At 38.3% G+C, this 24,122-nt stretch overlaps 2 protein-coding genes and 1 long non-coding RNA gene across 3 annotated transcripts in view; 2 read left to right on the top strand and 1 right to left on the bottom strand.

The window, feature by feature from the left end:
• ABCE1 (ATP binding cassette subfamily E member 1) overlaps positions 1 to 13,402 on the top strand; it is a 35,196-nt gene extending 21,794 nt beyond the window's left edge. The window contains exons 15-19 of the mRNA XM_055085906.1: positions 980 to 1,090; positions 1,182 to 1,324; positions 1,440 to 1,562; positions 10,920 to 11,031; positions 12,605 to 13,402. Coding sequence (XP_054941881.1) covers positions 980 to 1,090; positions 1,182 to 1,324; positions 1,440 to 1,562; positions 10,920 to 11,031; positions 12,605 to 12,652 — 537 coding nt within the window. The 3' untranslated portion in view covers positions 12,653 to 13,402. The remainder of the gene's footprint in view (positions 1 to 979; positions 1,091 to 1,181; positions 1,325 to 1,439; positions 1,563 to 10,919; positions 11,032 to 12,604) is intronic.
• A 12-nt stretch (positions 13,403 to 13,414) lies between these two features.
• On the top strand, positions 13,415 to 18,264 carry LOC129392239 (uncharacterized). Its single transcript, XR_008617777.1, has 2 exons — positions 13,415 to 15,207; positions 15,658 to 18,264. It is a non-coding gene; the product is annotated as an uncharacterized lncRNA (long non-coding RNA).
• Positions 18,265 to 18,872: 608 nt separating this feature from the next.
• OTUD4 (OTU deubiquitinase 4) overlaps positions 18,873 to 24,122 on the bottom strand; it is a 39,447-nt gene continuing 34,197 nt past the window's right edge. The window contains exons 20-21 of the mRNA XM_024126606.3: positions 23,648 to 23,688; positions 18,873 to 22,121 (exon numbers count right to left, since the gene is read on the bottom strand). Coding sequence (XP_023982374.2) covers positions 20,913 to 22,121; positions 23,648 to 23,688 — 1,250 coding nt within the window. The 3' untranslated portion in view covers positions 18,873 to 20,912. The remainder of the gene's footprint in view (positions 22,122 to 23,647; positions 23,689 to 24,122) is intronic.

The raw sequence follows: 24,122 nt of genomic DNA on the forward strand, positions 1-24,122 counted from the left end.
TACCCACAGGACTGGAGAAATTATTTGCAAATCATATATCTAATAAGGTACTTGTATCCAAAATATATAAAGAACTCTTACAGGTCAATTTTTAAATGGGCAAAGGATTTGAATAGACATTTTTCCAAAGAAAATATACAGATAGCCAATAAACACATGAAAAGATGCACAGCATCGTTAGTCATTAGGGAAATGCAAATCAAAACCACATTGAGATACCACATCACACCCACTAGAATGACTTAAAGCAGAAACACGATAACAAGTATTGCTAAGGATGCAGAGAAATTAGAACCTCATACGTTGCTGGTGGGAATGAAAAATGGTAGAGCCACTGTTATTCTGTCATAAAAAGAAATAGAACACTGACACGTTACAATATGGATGAGCCATAAAACATTATGAAATTAACCTCCTTTGATTTCTGCAGGTGTTGTAATGAACTTATTAACTACAGTATCTATGCTCAGTACCTCAGTACTCACTCACGTTGGGAATATTTGAGATGGCTTGGCTTACAATGAAAATTTTATCATTGATGCTTTCTATAAGCTTAGCTTCTAAGTTCTCAAACTCAGGCCTCTTCTCAAATAACAAGTTAAAAAACATCTTAAATTCATCCCTGTCATATTATTGTGCATTTTGTGTTAGCTCACAGATTGCCTAAGATTACTTGATACCCATATTGACCTTTAGAAGTATTCCTAGTCTCTAATGATTTCTTCCCTGAAACATTCATCATTTACTACTTTCAAATTTTAAGATTTTTGTTTTGTTTTTTTTTAACTTGGACATGGTGGGTTTTTAATTTTTAAAATCTCAAAACATGTCATAGCTGATGGATAAGCATCAAAATACTATCGATATCTGTTGGTGGCAAATTGATATACTTTTGCTGTGTAGCTTAACTTTCTCAAGATTCATAATTAGAGTAGTTCTGTACTGAAATAAAATTTCAATACTTTTCCATTAAAAACAGGGAAGTGTTCGCCAACTACTACATGAAAAGATCAGAGATGCTTACACTCATCCACAATTTGTGACTGACGTAATGAAGCCTCTGCAAATTGAAAACATCATCGATCAAGAGGTACTCTAAAATAATTTTTGTTGTTTTATCATTTTATTATTTTAAACTTTGGATGTCTCTGCATGGTTTACTGAACTTCTTTTGCAAATAGGTGCAGACATTATCTGGTGGTGAACTGCAGCGAGTAGCTTTAGCTCTTTGTTTGGGCAAACCTGCTGATGTCTATTTAATTGATGAACCATCTGCATATTTGGATTCTGAGCAAAGATTGATGGCTGCTCGAGTTGTCAAACGGTAATGTCCCGCTCATAAGAGTATTACCTGTGATCATGTGTAGTGGCAGACAAAAGTGCTTAATAATAGTGTTTGAATATGATGATATAAAACTTTTCAAAATCATGTGTTTTAGTTTCATACTCCATGCTAAGAAGACAGCCTTTGTTGTGGAACATGACTTCATCATGGCCACCTATCTAGCAGATCGAGTCATTGTTTTTGATGGTGTTCCATCTAAGAACACAGTTGCAAACAGGTAAAACTATTTTCTAAGCTATTCAAACCTAATTATAAGTTCCAACACTTAGAAACTTACTTTATTTAGTTATTTATTTCAAGTTGGCTGGCTCTTTTTTTTTTTAATCTTTGTTGGAGTATAATTGCTTTACAATGTTGTGTTAGTTTCTGTTGTACAACAAACTGAATCAGCTATATGTATACATATATCCCCATATCCCCTCCCTCTTGAGCCTCCCTCCCGTCCTCCCTATCCCCCCACCTAGGTGGTCACAGAGCACCGAGCTGATCTCGCTGTGCTATGTGGCTGCTTCCCACTAGCTATCTATTTTACATTTGGTAGTGTATATATGTTAGTGCTACTCTCTCACTTTGTCCCAACTTCCCTTTCCCCCCACTGTGTCCTAAAGTCCGTTCTCTACGTCTGTGTCTTTATTCCTGCCCTGCCACTAGGTTACTCAGTACCGTTTTTTTAGATTCCATATATGTATGTTAGCATACGGTATGTGTTTTTCTCTTTGTGACTTACTTCACTGTATGACAGACTCTGGGTCCATCCACCTCATTACAAATAACTCAGTTTCGTTCCTTTTTATGGCTGAGTAATATTCCATCATATATATGTGCCACATCTTCTTTATCCATTCATCTGTCTATGGACATTTAGATTGCTTCCATAGCCTGGCAGTTGTACCACAATGTTCATTGCAGGAATATTTACATGTATCTTTTTGAATTATGGTTTTCTTAGGGTATATGTCCAGTAGTGGGATTGCTGGGTCATATGGTAGTAGTATTTTTAGGTTTTTAAGGAACCTCTATACTGTTCTCTATAGTGGCTGCATCAATTTACAATCCCAGCAACAGTGCAAGAGGGTTCCCTTTTCTCTACACCCTCTCCAGCATTTATTGTTTCTAGATTTTTTGATGATAGCCATTCTGACTGCTGTGAGGTGATACCTCATTGTGGTTTTGATTTGCATTTCTCTAATAATTAGTGATTTTGAGCATCTTTTCATGTGTTTGTTGACAGTCTGTATGTCTTCTTTGGAGAAACGTCTATTTAGGTCTTCTGCCCATTTTTGGATTGGGTTGTTTGTTTTTTTGATACTGAGCTGCATGAGCTACTTCTTGTTTATGGTTTCCTTTGCTGTGCAAAAGCTTTTAAGTTTCATTAGGTCCCATTTGTTTATTTTTGTTTTTATTTCCATTTCTCTAGGAGGTGGGTCCAAAAGGACCTTGCTGTGATTCAGGTCATGGAGTGTTCTTTGTATGTTTTCCTCTAAGAGTTTTATAGTGTCTGGCCTTACATTTAGGTCTTTAATCCGTTTTGAGTTTATTTCTGTGTATGGTGTTAGGAAGTGTTCTAATTTCATTCTTTTACATGTAGCTGTCCAGTTTTCCCAGCTCCACTTATTGAAGAGGCTGCTTTTCTCCATCATATATTCTTGCCTCCTTTGTCAAAGATAAGGTGACCATATGTGCGTGGGATTGATCTATATTTCTGTTTTTGTGCCAGTACCATACTGTCTTGATTACTGTAGCTTTGTAGTGTAGTCTGAAGTCAGGGAGCCTGATTCCTCCAGCTCCGTTTTTCTTTCTTGATTGCTTTGGCTACTCGGGGGCTTTTGTGTTTCCATACGAATTGTGAAATTTTTTTTTCTAGTTGTGTGGAAAATGCCATTGGTAATTTGATAGGGATTGCATTGAATCTGTAGATTGCTTTGGGTAGTATAGTCATTTTGACAATGTTGATTCTTCCAATCCAAGAACATGGTATATCTTTCTCACAATGTTGATTCTTCCAATTCAAGAACATGGTATCGTCTCTCCATCTGTTGGTATTATCTTTGATTTCTTTCATCAGTGTCTTGTACTTTTCTGCATACAGGTCTTTTGCCTGCTTAGGTAGGTTTATTCCTAGGTATTCTTTTTGTTGCGATGGTAAGTGGGAGTCTTTCCTTGATTTCTCTTTCTGATTTTTCATTGCTAGTGTACAGGAATGCAAGAGATTTCTGTGCATTAATTTTGTATACTGTTGCTTTACCAAATTCATTGATTAGCTCTAGTAGTTTTCTGGTGTCGTCTTTAACGTTTTCTATGTATAGTATCCTGTTACCTGCAAACAGTGACAGTTTTACTTCTTTTCCTATTTGGATTCCTTTTATTTCTTTTTCTTCTCTGATTGCTGTGGCTAAAACATCCAAAACTATGTTATGTTGAATAATAGTGGTGAGAGTGGGCACCCTTGTCTTGTTCCTGATCTTAGTGGAAATGGTTTCAGTTTTTCGCCATGGAGAATGATGTTTGCTGTGGGTTTGTCATATATGGCTTTTATTGTGTTGAGGTAGGTTCCCTCTTTGCCTATTTTCTGGAGAGTTTTTATCATAAATGGGTGTTGAATTTTGTCAGAAGCTTTTTCTGCATCTAGTGAGATGATCATATGATTTTTATCCTTCGGTTTGTTAGATGGTGTATCACATTGATTGATTTGTGTATATTGAAGAATCCTTGCATTCCTGAGATAAACCCCACTTGATCATGGTGTATGATCCTTTAGTGTGCTGTTGGATTCTGTTTGCTAGTATTTTGTTGAGGATTTTTGCATCTATGCTTATAAGTGATATTGGCCTGTAATTTTCTTCTTTTGTGACATCTTTGTCTGGTTTTGGTATCAGGGTGATGGTGACCTCATACAGTGAGTTTGGGAGTGTTCCTTCCTCTGCTATATTTTGGAAGAGTTTGAGAAGGATAGGTGTCAGCTCTTCTCTAAATGTTTGATAGAATTCACCTGTGAAGCCATCTGGCCTTGGGCTTTTGTTTGTTGGAGGGTTTTTAATCACAGTTTCACTATCAGTACTTGTGATTGGTCTGTTCATGTATTCTGTTTCTTCGTGGTTCAGTTTTAGAAGGTTGTACTTTTCTAAGAATTTGTCCATTTCTTCCAGGTTGTCCATTTTATTGGCATACAGTTGCTTGCAGTAGTCTCTCATGATCCTTTGTATTTCTGTGGTGTCAGTTGTTACTTCTCCTTTTTCACTTCTAACTCTGTTGACTTCAGTCTACTCCCTTTTTTTCTTGATGAGTCTGGCTAATGGTTTATCAGTTTTGTTTATCTTCTCAAAGAACCAGCTTTTAGTTGTATTGCTCTTTGCTGTTGTTTCCTTCATTTCCTTTTCATTTATTTCTGATCTGATCTTGATGATTTCTTTACTTCTGCTAATTTGGGGGTTTTTTGTTCTTCTTTCTCTAATTGCTTTAGGTGTAAGGGCAGGTTGTTTATTTGAGATTTTTCTTGTTTCTTGAGGTAGGCTTGTATTGCTATAAACTTCCCTCTTAGAATTGCTTTTCCTCCATCCCATAGGTTTTGGGTCATCGTGCTTTCATTGTCGTTTGTTTCTAGCTATTTTTTGATTTCCTTTTTGATTTCTTCAGTGATCTCTTGGTTGTTTACTAGCGTATTGTTTAGCCTCCATTTGTTTGTATTTTTTACGGTTTTTTTTTTTCCTGTAATTGATATCTAGTCTCCTAGCATTGTGGTCAGAAAAGATGTTTCATGCGATTTCAGTTTTCTTAAATTTACCAAGGCTTGATTTGTGACCCAAGATGTAGTCTATCCTGCAGAACATTCCGTGTGCACTTGAGAAGAAAATGTATTCCTTTGTTTTTGGATGGAATGACCTATAAATTTCCATTATGTCCATCTGGTCTGATGTGTCATTTAAAGCTCATGTTTCCTTATTTATTTTGTTTGGATGATCTGTCCGTTGGTATAAGTGGGGTGTTGAAGTCCCCTACTATTATTGTGTTACTGTCGATTTCTCCTTTCATGGTTGTTAGCATTTGCCTCATGTATTGAGGTGTTCCTGTGTTGGGTGCATAAACATTTATAACTGTTATATTTTCTTCTAGGTTTGATCCTTTGATCATTATGTGGTGTCCCTCCCTATCTGTTGTAACAGTCTTTATTTTAATGTCTATTTTATCTGATACGAGTATTGCTACTCCAGCTTTCTTCTGATTTCCATTTGTATGGAATATCTTTTTCCATCCCTTCACTTTCAATCTGTATGTGTCCCTAGGTCTGAAGTGGGTCTCTTGTAGACAGCATATATATATATGGGTCTTGTCTTGTATCCATTCAGCCAGTCTGTGTCATTTGGTTGCGGCATTTAATCCATTTACATTCAAGGTTATTATCGATATGTATGTTCCTATTACCATTTTCTTAATTGTTTTGGGTTTGTTTTTGTGGGTCTTTTTCTTCTCTTTTGTTTGCCGCTTAGAAAAGTTTCTTCAGCATTTGCTGTAAAGCTGGTTTAGTGGTGCTGAATTCTCTTAACTTTTGCTTGTCTGTAAAGCTTTTGACTTCTCTTTCGAATCTGAATGAGATCCTTGCTGGGTAGAATAATCTTGGTTGTAGGTTTTACTCTTTCATCACTTTAAGTATATCCTACCACTCCCTTCTGGCCTGTAGAGTTTCTGCTGAAAAATCAGCTGATAACCTTATGGGGATTCCTTTGTATGTTATTTTTTGTTTTTCCCTTGCTGCTTTTAATATTTTTTTCTTTGAATTTAATTTTTGTTAGTTTGATCAGTATGTGTCTTGGTGTGTTTCTCCTTGGGTTTATCCTGTATGGGACTCTGTGCTTCCTGGACTTGGGTAACTATTTCCTTTCCCGTGTTAGGGAAGTTTTCAACTACAATCTCTTCAAATATTTTCTCAGACCCTTTTCCTTTTCTTCTTCTGGGACCCCTATAATTCGAATGTTGGTGCGTTTAGTGTTGTCCTAGAGGTTTCTGAGATTGTCTTCCTTTCATTCTTTTTTCTTTACTCTGCTCCTCGGCAGTTATTTCCACAATTTTGTCTTCCAGCTCTTTTATCCATTCTTCTGCCTCAGTTATTCTGCTATTGATTCCTTCTAGAGTGTTTTTAATTTCAGTTATTGTGTTGTTCATTACTGTTTCTTTGCTCCTTAGTTCTTCTAGGTACTTGTTAAATGTTTCTTGTATTTTCTCTATTCTATGTCCAACAGTTTGGATCATCTTTACTATCGTTACTCTGAATTCTTTTTTAGGTAGTTTGCCTATTTCCTTTTCATTTATTTGGTCTTGTGGGTTTTTATCTTGCTCCTTTGCCTGTAAGATATTTCTGTGTCTTCTCATTTTGTCTAATTTACAGTATTTGAGGTCTCCTTTCCCTAGGCTGCAGGGTCATAGTTCCTCTTGCTTCTGTTCTCTGCCTGATGGTGGGGTTGGTCCAGTGTCTTGTGTAGGCTTCCTGATGGGAGGGACTGGTGCCTGCATTCTGGTGGGTGAAGCTGAGTCTTTTCCCTCTGATGAGTAGGGCTGTATCAGGTGGTATGTTTTGGGGTGTCTGTGAGCATAGTATGACTTTAGGTAATCTGTGTGCTGATGAGTGGGTTTGTGTTCCTGTCTTGTTTGTTGTTTGCTGTGAGGCTTCCAGCACTGGGAGCTGCTGGCAGTTGGGTGGAGCCGGGTCTTGGATTCAGACAGAGGCCTCCATGAGAGCTCTCGGAGATTAGTCTTCCCTGGGGCTGGGAATTCTCTACTGGTCCAGCATCCTGGACTCAGTGCTCCCACTCCAGAGCCTCAGGCCCCACTTTTGTTCAAGGGACCAAGACCCCGCAAGTCGCTCGTTGTGGCAATAAAGGGGATTAAAAAAAAAAAAAAGACTAGCAAAACCCCAGACATGGTAAGAAGTATAATCAAACAGAAACAAGGAAACATGCACACACACAAAAGAAAGAAAAACAAAACCAGATAAATCAAATAGCAAGAGAACAACCAGACAGACAAAAGAACCCAAGAACAAAATCAAACAATTAAGAAGAAAGTTGACAAGAACCCAAAACCAAAGCAGAGAGTGCCAACTGAAGAATGAAGCAAAGAAACAAACTGACAAAAATGATATTAAAAAAACAAAGAAAAAGGGGAAAGAAAACAAAAGCAGTGTAGAAACAGAAATATAAAAGAGATAAAATAGAAAACGTATTAAAAAAAAGACAAACAAAACCCTGGAGAAATGGTAAAAACAAAATCAAACAAAAACAAACAGAAACAGGGAAACACACACACACGTAAAAGAAACAAAAACAGCCAAATAAAACAAAAAAGCAAGAGGAAAAACAGACAAATAGAAGAATTCAAAAATGAAATCAAACAATTAGGATTAATACTAACAAAAACACATAACCTAAAAACAAAAGCAAAGCAGTGTGCCCACTGAAGAATAAAGCAAGGAAACCGAACAAACCTATAAAAGTGATTTTAAAAATAGTAAAATAAAAAGGGAAAAACACAGGACAACAGAAAAGCAAAGAAGAAATGGAAATGTTTAAAAATATATATATATGTAAAAAAAAAAATTCAGGACAAGAACACAGAACAACAGAAAAGCAAAGTAAAAATATAAATATATACCAAAAAAAAGATTAAAATATGTTATAAAACACAGAGATCCCAAAAGACTAAATAAAAATCTAAAACAACAAACAAAAAAAGAAAGTAGAACAAGCCAAAGACAAAAAAAGAAGCTAGAACCAACAACAGAATGAATCAAAACATAATAAAATTAATAGTAATAATTATGTTTCCCTGGGGTCTCCGCTGTGAGGGTCCTTGCACACGCCATGAGCCACAGCCGCCCCTCCACCTCCCCAGGAGCCACTCCTCTGCCTCTGGGCTGGTCTCTGGACCTGCTGTGGGCCCTGTGGGGACCCCTCTGACTCTGATGTGGCCCGGTTCCCGCATGTGCTGTCCCCAAAGTCCACAGCTGCCAGAGCTGGATTGTTCTCATTTGTGGGAACACTCATTGGTCTACTCAGATGTTCCATAGACTCAGGGTCTTCCTAGCTGATCGTGGGGATTTAATCTGCATCTTGTGCTGCCAGTGGAAAGATTTTCCATCCTCTTCCTTAGTCGCCTCGTCCCTGTGCAGCTTTGGTTTTATCCCCACCTCTGCGTGTGGTCCGCCCACAGGAGTCTGGTCCTGAGGCTGCCTTGGAGCTCTTGAGTCTGGCCCTGTGAGGACCGGGTACAGAGGTGGTATGACTGCTTGGATCTGCATTTGGAGCCCCAGCAGCGCCAAATGCACAGGGGAGCCGGCGGCCATGGGTGCAAGAGATTCGGCCTGAATGAGGGCCTTTCCAGCGCCCAGTGTAAGGCATGTGAGGGCCAGCCCTGGCTGGGGTTTTTCCGGCACCCGGCAGCAGGCATGTAAGGGCCAGCCCTGAGAGGGTGGTGGTGGTTTTTTTAAATTGCCCTGCAGCCAGCATGTGAGGGCCAGCTCTGAGGGGGCTTTTTTATGTCTCAGCAGCCAGCACACAAGAGCCAGCCCTGAGCAGGCTTCTTTTATTGTCGTTGGCAGGCGGCGACATGTGGGGAGAGAGAGGTTACAATAGTGGCTCCTCCCCCTGCGTGGGACTCAGCAGTAGCACCCTGCTTCCATGGCAGTGCAGTCTTCCTCCATAGTCATTCCCTGCTGCAGATTTCCTCCCTCCCATCCCCACAGTCCGTCTCCCCACAGCCAACAGCACTTCTCGCTCTGGGCCTGTTCTCCAATCCCCACACACCAACTCCCAGCCCCCTTGCACACCTGTGAACACACGTCCCAGTCTGGGTCACGTAGGGCCACTGTACGGGCCATCTATGTATTTCTTACTCTGTCCTGTCTGCTACGGATCAGCAGCTTCACCCTCTTCCAACAGCCTCAGATGCTTCCCTTCTGTCCCAATCGGTTTCCCCGTCAGAGTGGGGGTTTCCCCAAATTCGGGAATCTCTCCTCTGCTTCAGTTCCCCCACCCCAGGGTGCAGTCCCATCCAGCTTCCTCTTCTCCTTCTCCCTTCTTTTTCTCCATCCTACCCAGTTATGCAGGGATCTTTATACTCCTTTCTGCTGGTGTCCAGGGTCTTCTGCTAGTTTTTGGCTGGTGTTCTTTGAGAATTGTTGCATCTATAGATGTATTCCTGATGCATCTGTGGAGAGAGATCAACTCCATGTCCACCTACTCTCTGCCATCTTGAATCTCCCCAGAAAATTATTTTAAATTTTCCAATCAACGTATAGACATTAGTCATACTGTTTTAATTTTTAATAAGGAAAGAGATAACCAGAAATTCTAAATGATTTTGTAACTCCCAAGATTACTCATATTCGGTACTGGATGGCCCTGGGTAGAATAGTGGTTTTTAGACTATGGTATAGAACTCCTGACCCAGGGGAATAAGTATGTGGAGCTTTGGGCCCCTCACCTTCTCTTTCAGGTTCAGTTTTGTCTGTTTCATTATTTGGATGTATGATTTGCCCAATTTACACCGCTAGTGGTAAAGCTCACTACACCCCAAATATCTGGTATTAATGTACAGCAGAGTTAAAAATGAATGATTTTACCTCCTCCGTCCCCTTTTTTCTCTCATTTTTCTTTATTGGCTTGATTGAGAGTGCTTGTAAAGAATTTTCACATTAGTTTATGAGAAATTTTTTTTATGAGAAATTTTTTACACTTTTAGTGCTGAAACCTTATTAGGTTGAACTGTATGAAATTCCTGATATTCAGCCATTTGACCTGTAAAAACAGCAAGTTCATGTGATTCCAACATAATGTTTCCTGGTTTAGGGAGGAATGGATTTGCTATTTGAATAATTCATCCAAGGAATAGAAGTAATTAAACTTCTTAGAATTCCCTTTTTTTTTTAATTTAAAATTCATGTATCAATTACTGAAAATAACATAACTTCTTTGAGAGTTAGGGAAATTTCTTAGACTATATAAAGCTATTCAAATAGTGATCCTCCCTTTGTATTTACAAAATGCTTAGTGATTCTCCCTTTGTATTTACAAAATGCTTAAAATGTTCCACAGGTATGATATGACTTAACATGATTTAAGAACTAGTTTGGGTGAGAAAAGATGAATAAAGTATAGAAATTTTAAAAGGTGTTATTACTAAACACCATTATGTTGTACATACTGCTTTGTGCCAAATTTCTAACATAAATATTACCTTTTCTGTTAAATTCTCTTCTCCCCTAAATATCTTAGATTTGAAATTATTCAATCAAATCATTTTTCTAAAGCAGTACTTCACACTGACTTTTTTTCCAGATCAGAAACACTTTAAACTGTGTTTGTTTTGCATAAAAATATAGCCAAACAAACTACATAGTCCAAGCAAAGACATTTCTGAATATAGACTTTATAATGTACTGTGACTATACTATTTATCCAGATGACTTAATGATTGGGGAATTAGAGGGAACAGTGATTCGTAATACTCTTCATCCTAAAAAAGTAATTAAACTGGGGGGGGGGGCGGTAAAATTCAATCACAACTGATTTTATTTTTCCCCTAGTCCTCAAACCCTTTTGGCTGGCATGAATAAATTTTTGTCTCAGCTTGAAATTACATTCAGAAGAGATCCAAACAACTATAGGCCAAGAATAAACAAACTCAATTCAATTAAGGTATGTAGAAAAATTACCTTAAATCACGGATAACTTCTCAGTGTAAATAATTGAAGAGCATGTTTTAAATTGAAGTCTATGTCATTAAAATCTATGTCATTTCATTAATTCTAAGATTCATGTTTTTCACATTTTAGTATCTGATGGCATACTTCAGTCTGATAGGCAGCAATTGTGAGGCAGCTGCCATTGCTGCATTGTCTGTTTGAGTTGCACCCACTGTTGTACTGCTTGTGTTGAGTTTGCCATTTAATGTCTTCAGAAAGATTACACTTGAAACAAGTTTTTACAAATACCTTAATCAATATTTCTTACACATTTTCTCTTTGTGCACGCAGAAGAGCAACACATGATTAAAATGCATATTTTAAGAGTCTAAACAAACTTCTTCGATGAGCATTAAATTCTAAACATGAAAAAACATTTTGTCAGTTAAACTGGCAGTGGTTTTTTTTTTCTTTGTAGTATGTAAAATAATTTTGCACCCTACATTTGATATAGTCTGTGAAATATGGTTTTTAGAAGGCAGTCATTTCTTCATTGCTCAAAAAAAGAAAAATGAATGCTAAAAAAGCATTTCTGTGTTTCTGGTATCCCTGCAGCGCCTCTTTAACATGCTGCTTACATTTCATGGCCCTCTAGCCATCGTCCTTAATACTTAGAAGCTTTAGAAGTATGTTACACATACCTGTCCTTTCATATTTGTACTCCTCTAGCTTCACTACTAAAATGTGACCTCTTAGAAGGCAGAGGCATGGTGCACATCATGTATCCTTAAGCACCTAACATAATATCTGGATGCCTTTAGCCTTCACTATATATTTTGTTTATAAATGTTTACTCTCTGGCCAGTATAATGAAATGGCAAGTTTTAAACTAAATTTGAAGAGTTTTCTCAGTTTTGAAAAGCATATTAAGCAGAAGAGAGGAACAAAATGTTAGAACACTTATTATGCACAGCTTAATTTTCTTAAGAATTTCTTCTGAAGCATTACAAACACTTTGTGTTGTAGTTTTCTTGGGTAGAGACTTAGTTCAGTCCCCAGGTACACTTATCATTTTCTCTGTATCCACTCATCCTAGACAGTCATACCTCAGTCCTAATAAGGGAACAAGCAGCTAGGCAAGTAGGTAGATGGATCATTACTGGCCAGTCTGTAAACAGTGCTGGGAAAAATTATTTTTATATACTTTTTGTGTAATAGGCAGTTCTCAAACTGACAGTGTTACCTTTTTACCAGAAGCTTAAAGTTAAAATGATGAAAATGGAATTTAATAGTTTTTCTGGAAACAATATTTTATATAACAAAATTTTATGTTTATTTTATGTAAAGGAATTTTGTGTGAGGTGTGCAGCAGGAAGGTGTCCAGGCAGTAGGGATGGGTAGCAGAGGTAGTAATCTTGCCTTTAAGTAGTGGAACCAGGCATATCCAGAAGCAGCCAGTGAGTGCAGAGGAGGTTGTATAGACACTTATAAACACTGCTAAGTAATTCTGCAGGTGAAAGTCTACCCTACCTTTACATATAGGAGAACGGTGTTGATTTTTGTTCCTTCTCTATTTTATTTTTTAGGATGTAGAACAAAAGAAGAGTGGAAACTACTTTTTCTTGGATGATTAGAGTGAATCTGAGAATATCGATAAGCCATTTATTAAAAGAAACATTTATTGGGATTTTTGTCCTATAAAACTTAGATCAGGTTTTATGCCCCACATGCTCTGGAGATAGAAGTATAGTTTACTTACTGTAACATAAAGCCAGTTGTGTTTTAAATTGTCTGAATACAGCAAATGCCACTTTTCTGTTCTTGATGATAAGGCCCTTTTTGTGCATAACATTCTAAAATGAAGACATTTCAGGCTATACAAATTACCTCTAAGTTTTCATGATGTATGGGAAGATATTCAGTACGTGTATTATATATTCAGGTACCAAATGCTGAGCAGTGTTGTCCCCTTTTAATAATCTTGAAAAAGGTTTCTGTACTTATATGGTTTGCCAAGTATGCCACTATAATGAAACTGCCCTTATTTTAAAAGCCGGTCGATGATGCCACTGATGAAATTTGATAAATAAACATCAGGATTATATATATTTGTTTTCAGTCTTTGCATTAAATTGTCAATGTGTTTAGACTTTCAAAGGAAGATTATCTACTACAGAACACCACTGCGGGGAAAAGACTATTACCAGCTTAAGCATTGTTGACAGTGTTTTTGGTGCTTTTGAATATCTTTAGCAAGAAAATCATTTCAACACTGCCCCCCCAAAAAAACATCCTAACTTTACTCTGAATTAGATGTAGCATTTTATAAGATTCTATATTCTGTAATTATTCTCAAGGTGATGTCATTCTATAAACATACCTTTATGTAGAAAAAAAAAAAAACCACAAAACAAACCAAAAAATACCTTTATGTAATCGCTGATCAAGATTTTGGAAAAAGCATTTTAAAGACTATTTGTTTCCCTTAAAAATACAGTACAGGTTCAAAATCTTTACAGTTGGTCCCTAAGCATCTGTATTTTTAAACTTCCACAGATTTCTGATGGGCAGCCAAGGACTGTGAGCCACTTACCTAAAGGCAACATCAAGGCAAAGCGGTCCCCAAATAGCAATAGAGGTATCCCTTGGTACCAAATATATTCATTTCCAGGTTTGGATATAAAGGATATTATCTATTTGACTTTTTTTCTTAGTTTTGGATAGTGTGTAGCAGGAGTTCTAAAGACTTATCCAAATTTCTTGAACAGTGGGATACCTGTAGTGTGAAACCACTTTCAATTATACTTCTGCCTAATGCGCTGAGCTGGAACTAACTTACACTACAGGTGAGGAAAAGAGTTTAGGAAAATTAGAAATTATTGAACAAACTTTTAGAGCTTCTTGAAACAACAGAAGCTTTAATTAATATGCAAACAGTGGATAGAAAGTATGGTTTAACTAAGCCCCATTAGGCCTTTAAAAATTATTGCTTTATCTGAGTAATCCATAAATACATGTTTATTGTGAAATTTTCAAATATTACAGAAATATATGGAAGAGTTATGATTTCCCTTTATTTTATCCTCCCAAATGTTACCAGTGTTTATGTTTAATAATATATATCCTTTCATGCTTTTTTTCTGTGCACTTAACTGTGAATATGTAAAGGGTTTGTTTTGTACATAAATGGGATTATACTAAAGTATTGCTTATTTTTAAAGATAGGTTAAATTTGTGAATCATTATTTCAAATGTATGGAATAAAGTAAGACAAAAGCTGTTTTTATTTACTGATTATTATGTCCTTAAAATATTTGTATTATAAGAGCACAGTTCTTTCTACTTACTGCTGATGATAAAATATGTATCGATTGTATTATTTTTCTTGTAAATGAAAATTTTAAAACAGATTTACATGTTACTTAAAATTTTGTATAGTTTAGAAAAGGACTTAAAATTGTTAACACAAGGAAAAGGGTTTTTTTTTTATAAAATCTGTTAGCAACTCAAATACATGAATGCAGATGTTAGCTCTTGAATGACACTGCTCAGTATATCCTGATTAGAAAAAATCTCTAAGCAAAAAAGCATGGTGCAACATAATTTATTATAATACACCACTGTTTATATGAAAATAGACAAAATACGAAAATACGCAAAAGGATACTCAAGAAAGTTAATGCTTTTGGGAAGGATAACTTGATGGTTAAGAACAGGGAATAAAGGAGACATATACACCCATTACCTTTTGAATTGAAATTTTGTACATATAAATTACAGTCAACCTAGTGTGCAGCAGTCTTTACAAAAAGTGTACCTATGTAATTTAAGTTAACCTAATTTTACACCATAACATCTTGAAGTCGTCCAGTGCTTTCTCTCTTGCTTACAGATTCAGTGTGCAGTTTGGTGTCTGGCACGTAGCTTGCTTGCCTACTGTATTGAGGGAATGAATCTACTCGCCATAGAGGTTCTGTGTTTCTGTAGAAAGAATGGGTAACTTCTTAGTTGGTTCTATAATTTCACTCATTCATTTAGATACACATACGTCAAGCCCTCAACCCCAGTGCCTGGTGTATTGCGAGCACCACGTGGTTCAGAAGAGAAATAGTTCTCGGTGGGAGAGTCAGAAGGGGCTACATGAAGGAGGCAGCTCCCAGGGAAAGGAGCACCTATGATGACAAAAACGGTAAGAAAATCCACGTGAGACAAGTCAGAATGCGCACTGAAGAGCTTAGTGAGAGGAAAGGATAATACAGGCAGGTTGTAGTGGATAGTTCCAGCTCCCAGCCCTGCATGTGTCCACGTCTGTCTTCCGTATCTACAAGTTTTCAGCTAATGAGACTGGCAACCATGACCATCCGTCCGTTCTCGTGGAGCAGAGCATTGGTGTCACTTCATGTCTGTGCCCTCTGGTTTCTGGTCTCCATTTTTGGCCCCTGATTTCTGAACATATCTTAGAAAATTGCAAAGAACTAAGTTACACAGTAACAGGCACATCCCTAGATAGATAGATAGGCATAGCATTACTTTCTTACCCTACCCAAAGACGTTTAATCCAAAACCAAGGTTTTCATTTAAAAGAAACTAGTGGACTTCCCTGGTGGAGCAGTAGTTAAGAATCCACCTGCCAATGCAGGGGACGGATTGGAGCCCTGGTCCAGGAAGGTCCCACGTGCCGTGGAGCAACTAATAAGCCCATGCGCCACAACTACTGAGCCTGCACTCCTAGAGCCCCTGCTCCACAAGGGAAGCCACCGCAATGAGAAGCCCGCGCACTGCAACGAAGAGTAGACCCTGCTCACCGCAACTAGAGAAAGGCCGCGCGCAGCAACGAACACCCAACGTAGCCAAAGAGAATTTTTTAAAAATGAAACTAGCTTAACTACACAGAATTATTTGAACTCGGAGGATCTAGAAAACTCTTAATTCGATGTTCATACCAACAACTGTAGCTTCACTATTCTGAGGCGTGCATGATTCACTTTTGGAAAAGCTTATAAATTATGGTCTGTGAAGGGAAGTCGTGTTTACTTTCTCTTTTGCAGTTTATTTACATCCTCATTCCCTAGACCTGCACTTGAGTCAACAAGTGAAAGCAAAACAAATAAATATACTCGAAAAGCAGACCATTCTGCTTTTCTCTGAAAACTTTTTGAGAAACCCGGCATGGGACACTTCTTGTGGCCCACTGGTCAGCCAGCCTCACCTTCTTATCCATCCACATTCGAGTGGCCAGTTCCGCAAGGGCTTCAACCAGCAGCAACGCTTGCTTGCTTCCTTATCAGCTCCGTGGGAAGAGGTGCTGGCACTCAACACAGCCAACAGAAACGCTTCCCCCTTTTCCTCCTTCCTTTCTCCCTCTGACCCCTCCAAGCTTCTGTGATAGTTCACTCACCACCTCAGGCAGCCCCAAACTGGCCTATAGGACTTGGGATCCCCCTTCCCAGCTTGCTGCCCCTGCACCTGTCACCTCTCTCTCAAACCCTGTGCTGAATGAAGCCTTTGTTTCAGGCTCTGCTTCCTGAGAAAGCCACTCTAAGATGAGAAAGTCCATAGTAGGTTAAATGAGTATTGACTAGCAATATTCTTAGGCGACTTGATTTAATGAAGAAATACAACCTTAAGAAACTTGGGTTTTCAAAGTATTTAAGTATACTTGCTACCTCAGTTTTCAAATAAAACTTTCAAAGTGTTTTATTTAACTTAAGAAAACTGAGTCATTTAATCTATAAATTATTCTTATTCTACACATCCCCATTTCATTGAATGACTGCTGAGAAAAATGACAGGACTAGCTCTCAAACCACTCAGAGCTAGGTTCAAATCCAAATTCTACCACTTACTAGTTGCGTGACCCCCGTTTTATTATATATGTATGTAACGTAGGGAAAAGGACAGCACCTACCCCACAGATGATAATCCCCGGGTGGTGTTTAATTGCACACACACTAGATTTCCTGACTGGGTAAAAACCATGGCAAACAACTCTTAATTTTAGGAGTCTACTTAAACTCCTCTTAAGATGTATATGCTATATTACTTGGTTAAAGCCCTAGAGCCAAAGAATCACCAGCAGAATCAAGAGACAAAATTTAATATATGCACACAGTTTTATATATAATGCAGCATCACACCATGTAGGGCATTTACTCTTATTTTATACATTCAGATATGTTTGAAACACTTCTTAAGGCTACAAAACAGAACATAGAAAAATAAACAGGAATATATTCAACACTTACAAAAAGTGATATGATAAAGAATATAAAGTACTATTTTCCTTTCAACACTTCAAAAGATGTATATATACTTTTTTTTTTTTACAAGTAACATCACAAATGATCACATCTTCACATGCTTTAAGTATTATTTGTACTCAGTGTAAGGCTATTATCATTTTTCATACATAAATTTTTTTCTAGCTCTGTAACAATGCAATTTTTAATCCATTCAAGTAAATTCAACCCCAAAGTCGCTGTTTCCCAGCATTAAGACATGCACCCACCCCTCGTGTAGGATTTTCCTAAAATTTGTATTTCAGGGGAGAAAAAAACCTAAATTAGTGGGAAATCCCAATTAGTGGGAGAGTAAGTGGCTGCCACTAGTAGCAAAACCTTAGTTCTTTGAAACTGATATACTGGAACTGAGCCATTAAGCTTGGAAACAACACAATAGCATTTAGACATTAAATAGGAAGCAAAATACAGTAAACAAATAGTGTAGCCAAATATGCAAATATGTAGTCTCTTCAGCTACACTAAAATGGACCTTGCTTAGTACCCATAAGTGAAAGACTAAGGTAAAATAAATGAGGCATAAATAAATATTGCTAGTTTCTAGGATGGCTGAATGCTTTCTAAACCAGAAGTGGTTAGAAAGGAACTTTATTGCACCAAGTCGATCATAAGCAAGTTTGCAGTTCACAGGCATTATTATTCAACCTTGAGTCACAAAGGAAACACACTGCAAGAATATATACAGTCTGCATCAAATACGATAATGTATCAGTAGGGGAAACCTACTCCTGCCAGGCCAAGGCAGGGTCTGAGCTTAGGTCAGCCATGAAAATGAACATACAGGTTACCAGGAAACAGGATGAGGACTACACAGATGCTAGCATCCTGCCACCAACGGGTATGTGGAGCAAGAATTGAAGATTTATCTGAGAGGAAATGAGGAAGAGAAATACACACAATGCTAAAAGGAAAGGGGCTGGAATCAAGTTTAGCAAAAGCAACTAAAATGAAAAGAACAGGTGAGCTTTGGTCATTCTAAACATTTGTTCTTCAAAATGTGTATCGTAATAGAGTAAGTTCCATAATTTCCAACTCAAAATACAAATGATTCTCACTTCTAAGCTTTTGCTTTTCTCTGAAACATTTTATCTCATGTCAACATACCATATGACTCAGTTAAAACGAAGGAGGACAAAAGCTTGCTTGGCCCTAGTGTGGCCTCAGCATAAGGCAAAACCCCTGGACTAACATATTGATAACAAACCTAAAGGAAAAAAATAAAACTGACCTTCACATAAAGACAGATAATTTTAAAACGAATCATCAAAAGTCAGAGTTCTTTTATTCCAGAGGTCACTGAGTAAAGTACCAACGGCTAAAGTTCTCTTTCAGCACTGCTTCCATCATGTCCTGGAGGTAAGTATGGGAAACAGGAAGCAAATAGGCATTTCCTTCAGGAACTATAGAGTATTCTGTTACTCAACTGAGGTAAGACAGAGTGACAGTGAAGAAATAAACAGTATTCTTTCCTATCCAATTTTTAAACATTTCGAGAAGAAACTGGGAGGATCAAATCCCAGTCAATAAAACAAAGGACACAGGAAGTAGCGATTTCTTTTGGACTCCTGAGATCAAACTTACATTGAACTTTTAAATCTGGTCATTATATCTAATGTAATTTTCATTAAAATTATCAGGTAAGCTAATCCTACATATACAAGCATGAGCTGAAAGTGGAGGACCCTCTCATCTTCTCATTCCCTAACAACTGTTCACGTTAACCAAGAAAAAAATTGCTTAAGCAGTACCTTCTGCCCCAGTTGTTCCAGCTCAGAAGGTGACAACAGAAATTCCTTTCAACAGGTTCTCTCAAGAATTTTTTTCTTTTCCACACAACCATCCCAGTCTTTACAAATTTTTACCTAGCACCATCAGAATAAAATGTTATCTTTCAAAGTGCTCTCTAAAATCCTATGTTACAAAACATCTACACACTAATCACTACTCAAATCAGCAGTTACAAAGACATTAGGTAATTAAAACAACACAGAGGTAAATAACCATTATTACAGTACAGTGGAGATTCACTGAGCCTAGCTGGCGTCCAAACATTCCCGCAGGTTATCAGAGAACCCAGAAAACTCATCTGCTTCAGTTTGTCAAATTCAAGTGAATTGTATCTGCTTTTATAAAGTAATTGCTTTAAAAAAAAAAAAAATCTACTTTTGGCTAGGTATATTACACATGGCATGCAAAGAGAAATTACATTATTTGCATAGCACTCAAAACTTCCTGATCAAAGCAGAACATAAAAAAGGGTAGAACTTCACATTGGTATGTACAAATAAGAAATATAAGCTACAGTTATTTTTACATAGTAACACAGATGAATGAATACTGTGTTAATTCAGAGAATCAAATCTCCAAATGGGAACTGAGTGCAACATGCAAAGGGAAAGGCTAGTGAATACTGCAAGAGACTGGAAGGAAACAGAATCAGAGACATGTCACCGAAGGGGTGACAAGTTATTAAATGCAAACAAATCCACTGTCTAGCAGCATCCTCTAGAAAAGAACTCAAAGTCACAATCATCCTTTTTTGTACTATAGTTCCAGCCGTGACAGATTGAACATGCAAATGTAAAGTGGTACACATAACCGAGGGCGGTGCAAAGGGAAAAATGAAACACAGTAACTCTATAGAAACCTGTCAGGCTAAAAATTTTTAACATTTCTTCTCACAAAATATTTAAATCTGTCAGTGCATTAGTGTTAAAGTGGCATTAAAAAACTTCTGCAGTTTTAACAGATGCAGATTATTTTCAAAATGCATAGCATCTACATTTCTTTCGAGTAGGCACCATGATATTTACACCAGTGCTAAGAATTCTTGGTGGGAACAGCCATTTCATTAGATTTCCTATTATTTCTTAAACATCTATTCTTGTATGCAATCTCAAGTTCAACAAATACTCACCAAAATTCAAAAATATACCCTATGAATATTAAAAGAACTATATACAACATTTCTAAGACACAGGTTAATAGGCTGCCTTATGTGTAATATTAAAGAGAAGACATTATTCAAGTTTGACAGATATTGAGATGAAAGGCCTTTGGGTTGGAAGCATTTCAAAAGACAACAGTGTTTTAGGCTAAGAATTGTTTGAGCCCAGTTTATGACTAAGGCATTGCATAATAAAATATACATTTCTATTTGGTGCAATGTTATGTTTTGGAATCTATAGTGTGTCAAATGATGTATTTTGTCACTTTAGTAAACACTATAAAGCACTCATTTCCAACATTTGAAAATTAAACTTATATAAGGAAAAAAATCAAACACTAAATCTATGATGTTTCATATTAAGCTGTTTATAAAAAATACTTTAACAAACTTATTTCTTACTTTTTATGGGGGCAGTCACCCGACAGACAGATTGTGAATGAAGAAAAATGGCAACACCAGGAATTCACCTGCCCCCTTAAACGCATATGCAAAATCTCTTGTCCAGAATGAGAGGGAGGGCAAAGGGGCAGGGGAGGAGAGAGTTCCAATTTGGGTTTTTATTTTAATGTATTTTTTTTAAAAGACTTCAGAAACGTTCCACCTAAGATCTTAGGGCTTCTGCTCTAAAACGCCGCAGCAACACCATCAAGTGTGCTGTCCCCGATGGCCATCTCCCATCCCCGACCTCCTCCTATCCCCCCTGTAGGGCCGTCCTCTGGCATTCCGATGGTACTGATAACCTTCATCTCGGCTCCTGCTTGGCTGCCCTTTCCAGGACTCCTCCCCTCTCGCATGAGGGTAGCCCCCCCTACCAGAATAGCCCCAATCACTTTTGTACTTCCTGCCTCCGTAAGTCTGATTATAGAACTGCTTGGATCGACCACTTCTCAGGATGTCAGACACCTCGCTTTCATCCTCTGAGCTCTCTTCTTTTGGTCTCGGCACCCTGCTGTCCACAGAGCTGGCCCCACTGACCGCGTCGGCAGCAGTCTTAGGATCTTTCACTTTTTCTGGTTTTTCTTTCAGACTCGGAATGGTCCTTTTAGGCTCAAGTTCAACAGGCACAGTCTCTCTCTCTCTGTTTAGAATCTGAGTGGGAAGCGGAGCCTTCCCCTCTGCCGCAGGAGGGACGGGAGCCAGCGCCAGATCTGCCTTAGGCGTCTGGGATGACGGCTCCGCCCGGCCTTCGCGCTCGCTCACACTGGCTTCAGGGAGAGGACGCGTGTCTTCACCTCCAGCCTCGGGAAACTCGTCTGCTGCGGAAACCGAAGCACATTCTTTAGAAAGATCCAGATTTTCCAGGGGCAGATCCAATTCTCCTTTCTCATCAGAGGGCAGAACAATATTCTGCCTCATTACTGGATTTTCTATGAATCCCTGAAAAGGGTACCCATACCAAACGTGAGGAAAGAAAGGAGGTGCGATGGGAACCGGGCCTAAGAATGGGTTCGGTCCAAAAGACGGCTGCGGGAACATGTTCTTGCCACTCAGCGACTCTTCATATTCAGCGTGAAGAAGCTGCCCAGAGTTTTCAGATTCCAGGTCGGCCTGATAAGACAACTGTCCGTGACTTTCAGACACCTGAGACGGAGGGATAACCAGGGCTGAAGAAAACGTCGGCGGTCCAATCTCTGCCTGGGGCATCTGACCGTTAACACTGGCCTCAGGCTGCATGGGGAAGTGTGCATCCGGACAGGCACAGTCACTTTCACTCTGAGCAGGAGCTTCTTGGAACCAAGGGTTTTGAGGGTACATGGGGACAGGGACCTTTGGGTACATCCTGCAGGCTGCCAGGTAGGCCTGGTGCAGAGGGTACAGGTAAGAATGCGGGGCCCACATAGGGCAACTGTATGCCTACAAAAGACAAAGAAAACCAGTAAGATAAACAACACGGGGGGCGGGGAGAAGTTCAGAGTGGGCTCAGGATAAGCTTCTCACGCCTGCAAAGACCGTAAAACTGCAGTCCAAATACTAGATCACTCTGATACGCAACATGCAAAGGAGTTACAACATTAAGTCACGGCTATGAGACTCCATTCCTTGTTCCTATCCTGAAACCAACTCCAAGTCCCGCTACAGAGGTGTGAAAGGAGACAGAGTAATGAACCCACCTACAGATTATCATGATCGTTAATTCCATCCTTTAGATCTAACTGCCCAGAAGTAATCTGGGGTGATACAGATCTCAAAAACCACCACCATCAATCAAGCACTTGAGCCTCCAACTTCGGTCTCTCGATCACTGGCTGTTTAGCTTGACCTGCATTCATTCATGTTCTGGCTCTACCACTAACTCAATGTGTGACCCCGTGACAACTAGTTACCTAGTCTACACGTGTTCTACCATAAAGACGCTGGTACAGAAGTAGGTGACCCCCAACATCTGGACTCCACAGTCAGAAGAGATCCCAGAGCAATCCAACTGCAAGGATGAAAGTCAGACGTCTAGTCAGATAAGGATAAATACCGAAAATGAAATACTCCAAATCCTTCCCCTGCAAAGGGTTCAGCTAAACACCAAAACACGAAGAAAAATTTACCAGACAACTGGTTAATTAACCAATCGGCTACAGCCAACATTAAATATATATATATATAAATATAATATATATATAAATATATATATTATATATAAATATATATATAAATATATATAACATATAAATATATATAGAGATAAATATAAACTACGCATGAATGCAGCAGATGGAGAAATCAATCAAGTCTCCTTTTATGAACTGGTCCGTAGGCCACACACGGCAGGGCACTTCATTTCATGTATTAACAGTCTAGAACCCACAGAAACGAATCCAAGACAGCAGACAACACCGCACTGGCGAGAACAGAGTTCTCCAGCTTTTCTAAGACAAGCCACCTCCAGGCTGATCACCTCCCATAGGGAGCTCCGCTCTGCTAGTGAGCTCCACCTTCCACGGGTGGCCTGGCCTCCTCTCAGCCTTTCAAGCAACTGAGGCAGACAGACGAAGAGCATCATCCCCATTCCATAAATAAAAAATAGCCAGGCTCAGACACACTCGATGACTTGCCCAGGGCCATACAAGACAGAAAGTGCAGGAGCAGACCTTCAAACCCAGACCTCTCACCTAATCCCTCAGAGGGGCACTTTCACTGGGCTGTTTCCCGAATATACTCACAGGGTTAAACCACTGCCAATTAAAAGGAAAAGCAAGCAAATACTGGAGCCTCAATCACCACCAAAAACAAACTATATGGTACTGAAAATGCTACTTCTTAAAATAATGAGATTTAGTAAACCTCAGGTTATTGACCAACAGGATAAGAGTTAAGATTATTTAAATGGTAATAATTTAAAACAGTATGAACTTTAAAATAACTTCAAAATGATAAAATATAAATACCTTTACACCAAGATTGAAGAAGAATCGAAGAATGTTCTTATCTGAAAATAAGTAACATCATCACTCACTAAAATTATATGTTCACAAAAAGCTTTTGTTCATTATCCTCAAATGATATATAGTTCTAAGGATAATTTTGCCTACTTGAATTGTTTTTCTCTAGCCTGTGATATAAAACATATATTAAAAATTGTAATATAACCAAAACCAGACTCTGTTACTGCAAGGTAATTCCAGATTCAACATGCTTTATCTAGTCTAACATCCATGCCCCAAAATGGCTTAAATTGAGATTTTTATGACTAAACTTAAATCTGTGCAAAGAAAACTCAGATGCTCACTGCATTTCTTTTTCAACTTCTCTGTGGGGTTTAAAATATTATGAAATAAAAAAGTTGGGGGTAAGCGTAAAAATCAACATAAACCTAAATCATTAACAAGATTAGTAGGATAATACTAGCTCAGGTATTCATTT

The sequence above is a fragment of the Physeter macrocephalus genome, chromosome 7 (assembly GCF_002837175.3).
Source record: "Physeter macrocephalus isolate SW-GA chromosome 7, ASM283717v5, whole genome shotgun sequence".
In the NCBI taxonomy this organism is placed as follows: domain Eukaryota; kingdom Metazoa; phylum Chordata; class Mammalia; order Artiodactyla; family Physeteridae; genus Physeter; species Physeter macrocephalus.